The sequence below is a fragment of the Microtus pennsylvanicus genome, chromosome 6, assembly GCF_037038515.1.
Source record: "Microtus pennsylvanicus isolate mMicPen1 chromosome 6, mMicPen1.hap1, whole genome shotgun sequence".
In the NCBI taxonomy this organism is placed as follows: Eukaryota; Metazoa; Chordata; class Mammalia; order Rodentia; family Cricetidae; genus Microtus; species Microtus pennsylvanicus.
Window position 1 is genome coordinate 54,975,948 of NC_134584.1, and position 12,610 is coordinate 54,988,557.

The 12,610-nt window shown below is 42.2% G+C and overlaps 1 protein-coding gene across 1 annotated transcript in view; it reads left to right on the forward strand.

The window, feature by feature from the left end:
- Window positions 1-12,610, forward strand: part of Iqgap2 (IQ motif containing GTPase activating protein 2) — a 283,168-nt gene that overhangs the window by 168,030 nt on the left and 102,528 nt on the right. Inside the window, exons 9-10 of the mRNA XM_075976277.1 lie at window positions 2,407-2,494; window positions 9,543-9,706. Of these exons, the coding sequence (XP_075832392.1) occupies window positions 2,407-2,494; window positions 9,543-9,706 (252 nt within the window). The remainder of the gene's footprint in view (window positions 1-2,406; window positions 2,495-9,542; window positions 9,707-12,610) is intronic.

Below are 12,610 nucleotides of genomic sequence, written 5' to 3' on the forward strand. Positions count from 1 at the left end.
ACATCCTAGTTCAGTACCATCTTCAGGATCCATGCCAACTATGAAAATTGTGTATCTATGTACAGACATTAATAATTCAACAAGGAAATGTTTAAAGAAGACGTTTCTCATGTTTAAGTCTTGGCTGAAACAGTTTTCGATGCTGATCTCTTGGAGTCTCTTCCTTCTCCCTCTTTCTCTTGGGTGTCTTTCCAGCCTTGCACTGATCTTTTTCTGTTCCTTCTGTGTTGAGTCATACATGTGTTGAGGAAATCAGCTAGTAACTCCAAGATGCACCTCCCGCACCATCATCTAAGATGCCCCTCCCACACCATCCTCTAAGATGTCCCTCCTTCCCCTGCCATCCTCTAAGCTACCCTTTCCACATCATCCTCTAAGATGCCCCTCCCACACGATCCTTCTAAGATGCCCCTCCCACATCATCCTCTAAGATGCCCCTCCCACGCCATCATCTAAGATGCCTCTCCCACATCATCCTCTAAGATGCCCCTCCCACACCATCATCTAAGATGCCCCTCCCACACCATCCTCTAAGATGCCCCTCCCACGCCATCATCTAAGATGCCTCTCCCACATCATCCTCTAAGATGCCCCTCCCACATCATCCTCTAAGCTACCCTTTCCACATCATCCTCTAAGATGCCCCTCCCACACGATCCTTCTGAGATGCCCCTCCCACATCATCCTCTAAGATGCCCCTCCCACGCCATCCTCTAAGATGCCCCTCCCACACCATCCTCTAAGATGCCCCTCCCACGCCATCCTCTAAGATGCCCCTCCCACATCATCCTCTAAGATGCCCCTCCCACATCATCCTCTAAGATGCCCCTCCCACACCATCCTCTAAGATGCCCCTCCCACATCATCCTCTAAGATGCCCCTCCCACATCATCCTCTAAGATGCCCCTCCCACATCATCCTCTAACATGCCCCTCCCACACCATCCTCTAAAATGCCCCTCCCACGCCATCATCTAAGATGCCCCTCCCACATCATTCTCTAAGATGCCCCTCCTTCCCCTGCCATCCTCTAAGCTACCCTTTCCACATCATCCTCTAAGAGGCCCCTCCCACACCATCCTCTAAGATGCCCCTCCCACATCATCCTCTAAGATGCCCCTCCCACGCCATCCTCTAAGATGCCCCTCCCACGCCATCATCTAAGATGCCCCTCCCACACCATCCTCTAAGATGCCCCTCCCACATCATCCTCTAAGATGCCCCTCCCACACCATCCTCTAAACTCCCCCTCCCACATCATCCTCTAAGCTCCTCCTCCCACGCCATCCTCTCCATTCCTGCAGATTTTGGGTTCTGTACTCCTAAGACATCTCCCTGACAACAGCAAAGGAAGGGTCATTCCCACTTGTCCTTGTCATGCTTGTTCTACGTTTTGCCTCCATGGTTTGAGGTGACTGCCATCTTGTCTAGAATTCTTTATGTCCCATCTCTCCTCCTGACTGGATTCTGCTGCCTTTTCCTGCCCACTTGAATTTATTCTCTGCCTCCAAGTTCCACACACTGACCTGCAGGGTTTCCACAGGACTCCTGAAGACCCTTCCTCCTGGGTCTCCCTGGTTTCCTGTTGTCTCTCACCTGACCCCTCTCAGAACATGAGATGGTGGGATTAGTGTTTAATTCAGATCTTTCCTGGTTCTCTTTTTCCTACTTATAGTAAGTACAGGGCCAGGTGTGACGCTGCACACCTTTGGGTCCAAGACTTAGAAGGCAGAGACAGACTGATCTCTGGACAGCCTGGTCAGCAAATTGAGTTTCAGGCCAGATAGAGCTACACAGTGAGACCCTGTCTCAAAACAAATAAACTAAGTACAAGTGTTCAACTTGGTCTTTGGTGTCCTTTACAATGCAGACCATATTTTGTCTAACATAACAGACAGGCCAAGTTGTGTGCCTTCTTTTCCTTTTTTTAACTGAACAGTGCTGCCTATGACCCATTGTTCATCCTGGACTTCATCATTACTCTGTTCCCCCTCGGGACTTTCCTCAGTTGCTACCCTGGTTTAGATTTTTCTTCCCAGTTGAGTTTTGACTGTGATCTCTTCTGTGCATATTCATTATTTGTGGCTTTTAGTTTTTTAGATGGACTCAAAGGAAATTTCAAGCACTTCACTGTTTTCCCTCTGTAAAAGTTGCCACATTGACTGATCCCTTCTAATAGTTTCCTGTTAGAAATGTGGCCTTGTTCACAGTGCCAGGGCCTGCTGTTCGTCTGTGTCGTTCTTGCTGGGTGTGCCTCCCCTAGAGCCCTGCACCAGGCAGGTATCCCACAGATGCCCGTGTTGATTACAAACGAAAAGGAGCAAGCTCCCTTTGTCATTTTTTTGAGTTTTGTGTTTTGGAAACATTGAACCGAAGCTCGGGGATCAGTGAAGACTTTGTTTTGCAGAACAGCTGTATTTCAGAGGAGGAGAGAGACGCATATGAGGAGCTGCTGACACAGGCAGAAATCCAGAGCAACATCAATGCGGTCAATAGTAAGTGATGGGTGACGTGTTGGAAATGGTATTTCTATAAGGTGTGAACTTTCTATGCCAGAACCGCTGCAGAGCCCTCCACTCGTAACTTGCAAAGCTGCCTTCTGTATGGGGAATCTATCAATGCTGCTCGTCACTGTGATGCCACGTCTGACAGCCCCCTTCACTGATATCATCCCTGGGCCACACACAGCTTGTTAAAGTGTCCGGAAACTGGTTCTATCCTGCTCTGATGTGTGTCATTTTGGCTCTGTCCCTTGTAGGACTGACATATTTAGGAAAAGATTACAGCTTAATGATCATGGGTCCTTGCTCTTGATTGCGTGATGACGTTCTGCTGAAATTGGAAAGGGTATTATATTACGGGCACTTCTGCTTGTTACTCATTCATGGGCTTTGGTTTATAGTTCCAAGATTTTTTCTTAACAGCTTCCATGACCTTTTACTGCAACTGAATGAGACTATGGGCAGGCGAAATGGAGTTACATGATAGCAAGTCTGGTTCTGTGCTTCTGAGCCTGTGTGGGGTCACGTAGTTCAGTTCCTCTCCACGCCCTGTTCAGCTGAGTGACTGGGTTCTGGTTTCCCTTCTGGTCTGTGGTAAAGCACTTTGACCAAATGTAGCTTAGGGGAGGGAAGGATTTATTTGACTCACACAGGTCATAGCCGCTCACTGAGGGGAGTCAAAGCCCCAATCCAGCAGGAACTAGAAGCAGAGCCATGGGGAAGTTCTGCTTGCTAGCTCTACTGCAAGCTTGTACTCAGGAAGCTTAGTTGGCTTTCTCGTACAGGACCCATGGCCCAAGGAAGGATGCTGCTTACAGTGGGCTGGGTCCTTTTAGATCAATAACAATGAAAACAGTCCCCCATCGACATGCTCAAAGTCCATTCTGACCTGCCCTTTCCCTCAGTTGAGAGCCCCTTCTCAGGTGACTCTAGGCTTTCTCAAGTTGATAGTTAAAGCTAACTAGAACAGACTGTAAAACACAGAAAAGTTAGGTCATTAAAAAGGAACAAATGTGAATCCATCAATCATTAGACTTTTCCTCCATCTAATAAAAATTATTTTTACTTGGACATTAGAATGGGCTGTAAGGAATTTACTTTGATACTTTTTCTCTCTACATTATTCTACATAGCCCATATTTTCCCCAAACTTTTAATACACGAAAGACCACTGGACCCATTTAATAGATCACGTGAACTTCTGCTGAATTTAAAATTGGAGCTTCCACCAAACAGAACATTCCAAAAGCTACCCTCCATGTCACTGCCTAGATGCACTGGGAACATTTCTAGTTGCTTTGAACACTCAAAGAAATATACACCTGCAGGTGTGGCTGAGACCTGTTGTAGACTAGTCCTGTGGGGATCAAGGATGCCAGGCAGATTAATTCATGTCATTGTCTGACAGCTAACACCTGAGCTTCAGAAGTACATGAGAGCTCACTGCTGATGTGCTTACATCAACTCCTACGATTTCAGGGTGCAGCTTCATGCTCTTCTATGGCGTGACACCTTGAATATGTGGGTAATGATAGACAAAGCCTAAAGCCTAGTTTCAGTATTTGCTTTCTGCTGTTTGTGAAGGTTGAGACTTCCAATATCCTTGACTGAGCTTGACAATTACAGGAAGAAATTAATATCACCAATGAGACAACATTTGAACTCCTAACGCTTTGAGAGGAAATGATCCTGTAGCCTTTGAAATGCTTCTACCGAAGACAGCTTTCTTCCTTTGTGTGTTTAATAAAATTCTCTGTAAATAAATGCTTGAATACCCAATGACCTAACTTCCTGACCACAGATTTAGCTAAACTGGCTATACTTTCATTTCATTTTAAAGTACCAGGCAATAGGTGATTTGTACCATAACACAAGCTGAAATTGATGGGAGTGCTACCATGTTTGATGGCTTGGTTCTTCTGAAATTTTCATCTCTTCTCTTTTCAAATCTGTAGTTCAGTAGAACTGAAAGTGTAGTTGATGGTGTGATGGTGAGCTGTTGATACACTTTAAAATCTGCCAGTAGGCCCAGGCCAGTGACCTCTTCGGGAGCAGACCCAAGCCAGGGACATCCACAGAAACAAGCCCAAGCCAGAGATCTCTACAGAATACAAGAGATGGAAGAGAGAATCTCAAGCACTGAAGATACTATAGAGGAAATAGACTCATCAGTCAAAGAAAACATTAAATCTAACAAAAGCTTAACACAAAATATCCAGGAAATATGGGACACCATGAAAAGACAAAACCTAAGAATAATAGAGATAGAAGAAGGAGAAGTCCAACTCAAAAGCACAGAAAATATATTCAACAAAATAATAGAAAAAAATTTTCCCAACCTGAAGAAGGATATGCCTATGAAGATACAAGAAGCTTACAGAACATCAAACAGACTGAACCAAAAAATAAGTCCCTTCACCACATAATATTCAAAACACTAAACATACAGAATAAAGAAAGAATATTAAGAGCTGCACAGGAAAAAGGCCAAGTAACATATAAAGGTAGACCTATCAGAATTATACCTGACTTCTCAATGGAAACAATGAAAGCCAGAAGGTCCTGGTCAAGTGTTATGCAGACAATAAGAGACCATGGATGCCAGCTCAGACTACTATATCCAGCAAAACTTTTAATCACCATAGATGAACAAAACAAGATATTCCATGACAGAACCAGATTTACCAAAACCTAGCCATACACCAAGCCCTACACAAAGTACTAGAAGGAAAACTCCAACCGAAGGAAGTTAGCTACATCCATAAAAAATGCAATAGATGATCTCACAGCAGCAAATCCCAAAGAAGAGAAAGACACACACAATAATAACATCACCAACAACAAAAAATAAAATAACAGAAATTAGCAATCACTGGTCATTAATATACCATAATATAAATGTGTTCAACTCGCCTATAAATAGACAGACACAGGCTAACAGGTTGGATATGAAAACAGAATCCATCCATCCTGCTGCATAAGAAACACACCTCAACCTCAAAGGCAGACTTCATCTCAGAGGAAAGGGTTGGGAAAAATTTTTCCAATCAATTGGACCTAAGAAACAAGTTGGTGTAGCTATCCTAATACCTAAAAAGGTAGACTTCAAACTAAAAATCAATCAAAAGAGACAAAGAAGGACATTTCTTATTAGTCACAGGAAAAATCCATCAAAAGGAATCTCAATACTGAACATCTATACCCCAAATACAATGGCACCCTCGTGTGTAAAAGAAACACTACTAAAGCTTAAATCACACATTAAACCCCAAACACTAACAGTGTAGACTTCAGCACCCTACTCTCACACTGGACAGGTCTGTCAGACAGAAAATTAACAGAGAAATAAGGGAACTAACAGATGTTATGACTCAAATGGACTTAACAGACATCTATAGAACATTCCATCCAAACATAAAAAAATATACCTTCTTCTCAGCACCTTTTGGAACCTTCTCAAAAGTTGACCACATACTAAATAACAAAGCGAACCTCAACAGATACAAAGAAATTGAAATAACCGCATGTTATAGGATTGTCAAGGCTTAAAATTAGAAAATTCAACAGCAATACTAATTTCAGAAAGCCCACAAACACATGGAAATTAAACAATGGTCACATGAATCACCAATGGGTCAAGGAAGAAATAAAGGAAGAAATTAAAGACTTCTTAAAATTCAATGAAAATGATCACACAACATACCCAAATTTATCGGACACAATGAAAGCAGTGTTGTGAGGAAAGTTCATGGCACTAAATGCCTACATAAAAAAAGCTGAAAAATTCCCACACTAGTGAGTTAACACCTGAAAATGCTAGAACAAAAAAAAAAAATTCACCCAGGAAGACTAGACGGCCAGAAATAATCAGATTGAGAGCTGAAATCAGCAAAATAGAAACAAAGAAAACAATACAAACAATCAATGAGATCAAAGAGTTGATTCTTCAAGAAAATCAACAAAAAATACCTTTTTCCAAACTCACCAAAAGGAAAAGAGAGAATATTCAAAATAACAACAGACACAGAGGAAACCCAGAGAATCATTAGGTCATACTTCGAAAACCTGCACTCCACCAAATTGGAAAACTTAAAGGAAATGGACAACTTTCTGGATAAATATCTCTTACAAAAATTAAATCAAGACCAGATAAGCAAATTAAATAGACCTATAACTGCTAAAGAAATAGAAACAGTCATCAAATGTCTCCCAACCAAACAAAGCTCAGCACCAGATGATTTCAGTGCAGAATTATACAAGATTTTCAAAGAAGAACTAATACCAATACTCCTCAAATTGTTCCACACAATAGAAACAGAAGAGACATTGCCAAACTTTTTATGAGGCTAAATTATCCTGATACCCAAACCACACAAAGACATTACTAAGAAAGAGAATTACAGACCATTCTCACTCATGACCATTGATGCAAAAATACTCAATAAAATACTGACAAATTGAATCCAAGAACTCATCAGAAAACTCATCCACCATGATCAAGTCAGCTTCATCCCAGAGAGGCAGGGAGGGTTCAACATATAAAATCTGTCAATGTAATCCACCATATAAACAAACTGGAAAAAAACACATGATCATCTCATTAGATGCTAAAAAAGCCTTTGACAAAACATCATATTGAGTGAGGTAACCCAGACCTAGAAAGACAAATATAATATGTACTCACTTGTAAATAGCTTTTAGACATAAAGCAAAGAAAAACCAGCCTACAATTCACAATCCCAGAGAACCTAGACAACAAAAAGAACCCTAAAAAAAAAAAAATATGGATATAATCTACATGGGAAGTAGAAAAAGACAAGATCTCCTGAGAGAAGTGGAAATGTGGGGATCATGGGAGCAGGCAGTAGGGGAGGGGGAGGTAGAGAGGGGAGCAGAGAAAAATATATAGCTCAATAAAAACAATTTAAAAACTGAAAAAAAAATCTGCCACAAAATAGGAATATTGACAAGCTCATCCCAACCTGGAGGGTTATTGTATTAATGCCAAGGCATTTGCATTCATAGTAGTCAGTTACTGGCATTGGCAGCAGCTTTGGTGGTTATGTCCGTGATCTCTCCTCAAAAACTTCATATGTTTGGACTGCAGTCATTTTCTTCAGGATTTGTCATGTGGCCTCTAAGGTATACTCACTCTATCAACTTTTGGACTAGGTATTTTGTTAAATGCAGAATGCAGAAAAGAAGTAATTTCATGGGGAGGGGAGCAGAAAAATAGGGTTTTTTTATAATTCAAATTTGATCTTATGCATATGAATTTTTTTCTGCATTCATATGTGTGTGCACTATATGGCATGTCTGATGTCCACAGAGCTCAGAAGACAGTGACTCCCCCAGAGCTGGAGTTAGAGTGGTTGTTAGCTTCCATATGATTGCCAAAACCAAACCCTGGCCCTCTGGAAGATCAGGAAAGACTCTTAACCACTGAGCTATCTCTCTAGCCCCAAGAAAAGATAGTTTCAAAGGGAACTTTAAGGACATGATTTTCTGGAATATATTTATAAAAATACTTACCAGCCAGCCATACAAACCTGCATAAAAAGTTCTCCAAGTAAAGAAAATGTTTGCAGTTGGAGTCCCAGGTAACTCTAGATCCAGCCGGAAGGCTTTGGAATGCTAACAAACAGGACACATCACAATCATTTGTCTTCCTTTTTGGAATCCTTTCCTTTATCAAGTGAGTTCAAAGGATAAAAAAGAAATGTTTGGACTCTATGGATCGTCTATGCTAAGTGTACTTTTGAGGGGGGTGGTGACCTGAAGGCTTCCTTTATTCATGCCTTTTGCTCTTGAGTGACATTTCTCAGTAGAAAGTTCAGGGAAGCTCCTTGGGAGATATATCGTCATCCTTCAAAAGGGGTTAGATTAATTTTAGCTATGGTGTGACCACTGCGTTAGGCAGAGAGACAAGTGCATGTCTGTTTTTCCTGGGACCCAGATGCCTTCCTTAGAAGGCAAATCTTGCAGGCTTTCTCTGGTTTTCTCTTGATGGGGACAGCTCATCTTTCCTTCCCCTTGTTGGACCAGCAGTTAGGCTACTGTGTTGTGTTCTGAAAACTTTGTTGACTTCACCATTCCAAGCACCCTTCTTTTAATCACTAAAGCTCTTTGTAGCCTGAATGTTATAGCTGATGGAGAGATTCGGCATTTAGGGTTGTTTCGGAGAGTACAATGGCAGGGTACCAAGTTCTGCTTTGGGCTTCCATGATCCACTGGGAGAATACAGGATCCGGACAGGGCTTGCTCCTGGTCTTCATTTGACTTAAAGATTTGCTTAGTAAGGCAGTACTGACCCACAAGGAACTGCTAAGAATAAGCATGCAGAACACTATGTTCCAACTTTACCTACAAATGAGATTCACAGGATGGGAAATCTTCAGGATACAAGTAGTCTGAAGGCATCATGGGTGAGGTGGGAAAAAAGCCAGTCCTGAAAGAGAAGCTTTTGCGCTCCAAAGAGATGGCCCAGTGGGTAAAGAACTTGCCATGCAAGCATAAAGACATGAGTTCAAATCCCCTGAGCCCATATATAAAAACTGGATGAAGCAGTGTATGTCTGCAACCCCACCAGTCCTACAGTGAGGTAACAGATCTCCTGAGGCTCTTGGGCCAGGTAACCAGGCATGCACAGCAGCTAACACAAAAGAGGTGCTGTCTCCAACGTGGTGGAAAGTGAAGACTGGCATCTGAGGTTGTCCTCTGAGTCCCACAGGTGCCCACACACTGGCACACATACACACGACATGTGTATCGTACGCACACAAAAGAAAGGCGTTTGTGAGGGTGTCATGCTAACAGGAGCTATCCAGAACTGAAGGTCCATTGGTGCTGTAGTTCTTCAGGGAGCTAGCCGCAGGCATTTGAGGGACCAGAATCACTGAGCTGATGTCACAAGCTTTTTCCACTCCACCTGCAGTTTCAGAATTTGTGGAAAGTGATGGCTGCCGTTAGAAGCTTGGAAAGGAGGGTGGGCTGGGCAGGCCAAGGTACACATTCTCACCTAGTATGCACCCCTGCCCCCCAGGGCTGGCCGCCGTGGACCACATCAATGCTGTCCTGCGGGAAGGAGACCCTGAGAACACATTGCTTGCCCTGAAGAAACCAGAAGCCCAGCTGCCAGCTGTGTATCCCTTTGCTGCCGTTATGTACCAGAGTGAACTCTTCAACCTCCAGAAACAGAACACCTTGGTGAGGCATGGCTGTGTGCGCGTTCATACGGCGTCCCAGGGGAAGGCAGGATGAGGGGTACAGAGTCTCTGGGTAGTAATAGTCTGCAGCCCTAGCCTCAGTGGCCCACTGATGTAGCCCCAGAGTTCATTTTCCCTTTAACCCTTGCTTTCAGTCCAAGGAAAGTACTAAGGGCATAGTTAGGAAATCCAGGAGTCGTGTACACAATACGCAGAAGAACAGACTGTTGCTGTTGTCTTTGTGTGTGTGTTTATAAGAAATTTGGGCTGGAAAGATAGCTCAGAGCTCATTCTGCTCTTGTGGGGACCCAAGGCCTGTTCTAAGCACCCACGTCAGGCAGGTTACAGTTGCCAGAAATTCTAGCTTCAAGGAGACCCAATGCCGCTGGCCTCTAAGGGAAGGGCCCTTGAACTCAATATTTACATACACACCCACACACAGATCCACACAAACACATAAGAAAAAAAATATATTTTTTTTTTAAAAAAGAGAGAATGTTGAATAATTTTAACTTTATTGAAATATGCTTTAAATCAGCATTTCTAGAAATCTGCAACTGAAAACATTAGCAGCCTGGCTTTGGTTGTTGTAAATTTATAATCCTTAATATGCTAAACTATTTAATAGTCATTTTCATTTAACGTGTGTCTTAGTTAGGGTTTCTATTGCCGTGAAGAGACACCATGACCATGGCAACTCTTATAAAGGAAAAACATTTAATTGGGGTGGCTCACATTTTCAGAGGTGTAGTCCCTTATCATCGTGGCAGGACATGGTGGCATGCAGGCAGACATGGTGCAGGCTCTATCTTGATCAGACAGTAACGCAAAGTGAACTGACTCACTGAGCATGGCTTGAGCACGTAGGAGACCTCCAAGGCCACCTCCTCAGTGACACACTTCCTCCAATAAGATCACACCTACTCTAACAAGGCCACACCTTCTAATAGTGCCACTCCCTTTGGGGGCCATTTTCTGCCAAACCACCACATTGTATAATAGAATGTTTGTTTGAAGTCTGAGCAACGGAGACGGACGAAATGAAAAGCACTAGATGTAAGCCGAGAATGTTATACAGAGAAGCGCTGGTGTTGCAGGCGTGAGGAGGGTTGTTTACTGTCGAGTCCTGTGCCGTGTTTACCAGGTGATCAAAGAGTATGAATTCAGAACATGTATCTCTCAGAATAATTTCTTCAAGGTTAGATGTTTGCCTGTCTTGTGTGAAGCCATGTTCAGTTCCCAGCATCACCTCTTGAAAAATTAAAAGTTAAATGTAAAAGTAATTTTTAAAACCCCAAATTCTGGACTGGAGCAGTTAAGAGTACCCGCTGCTCTTCCGGAGGACCCAGGTCCAATTCCCATCATCCACATGGTGGCTCACAGCCTTCTGTAACTCCATTCTGGGGCATCTGATGCCCTCTTCTGGCTTCCCCTGGCACTAAGCATGCATGTGGTACACAAACAAACATGCAAGCCAAAAACCCATTACACATAAGAGAAATAAGTAAGATTTCTACTCTTTTCTCTCTTTTTTTTTTTTTGAGTTAGGATCTCATCATACCACGTTGCTGTCCCTGAAATTAGTTGTAGACCAAATTTGTCTTGAACTGACAGAAATACTCCTGTATCTGCTTCCTAGGTTCTGGGAAAAGGAGTGGTCCCATCAGGCCCAACTTCAATAAATAAAGCTTTTTAAAAATTAAAGTTTTAAGAAATGATAGAGGAATAATGATCGGATCTTAAAACTGAGAACCAGAGCCTTATATTGAAAAGAGGCCAAGAGTAGGTATGAGTGGCCAACTCACAGAGCCATGAATGGCCAGCTCACAAAACTATGAATGCTGAACTTAAAAAAGGAAAAATGTTTGTGAATGATAACCAGTGTGCATGCGGTGTGTGCATGTGTGTGCATATGTGTGTGTATGTGCGTGCATGCGTATGTTGCATGCGTGTGTACATGTGTGCGCACATGTGTGTGTGTGTGTGATTAGATTGGTAGTTACTTGAAAGATTTGCCTGGATATAAATATGGAACAGCTGGAACTTTTTGAGAATCCGGTATGTGAAACTGTGCAGCCTTCATCTATACCAATGTGTCTCAAAGGCTAACCATTCTGACCATTGCATTCTGGAAACCAAGCCTGAAGAATACAAATCAGGAAGCTTAGCCACGGAGATGTTTCTCAGTCTATTAGAGTGAGAAAAACAAATAGAATCTAACTGCCTGTTAATTATTATTAATAAAAGATTAATATATGGTATTTTTTCTGTGCTAGGAATACTGTGCAACCAGCAAAAAAGATGGTAGAAAGAATAATAAGGTAGCTCGGTAGGTACAGGGAGTTGCCATTGAAGGCCTGAGTTTCATCCTGGGACCCACACAGTAGAAGGAGAGAACTGTCTCTCACAGTTTGTTCTCTGATGGCCATGTACACATTCTGGTGTGTGTGCAGGCACACACAATAAATAAATAAATAAATAAATAAATAAATAAATAAATAAATAAATAAATAAATAAATAAATAAATGTAAAAAAATAATGACTAATGATCAGAACAAAAGGTTCACATTGAGTGAAACAAAACAGAATCCATAGACTGAAATGTATTGGATTATGGTATATATTATATAATTTTTAAAAGTCAGTTAAAATGAATAACACCTCTGTAAACTATGTGTGCATTAAATCAAGTGAATATAAGCTCAGCAGTGGTGGCATGTCTTTAATCCCAGTACTCAGGAGGCAGAGAGATGAACCTCTGAGTTTGAGGCCAGCCTGGTCTACAGAGTGGGTTCTATGACAGCCAGAACTACATGGAGAAACGCTGTCTCAAAAAACCAAAAATCAAATAGTAAAGGAAAATCAAACAACAACAAAACACGCACACACGTACCCATGCATGCA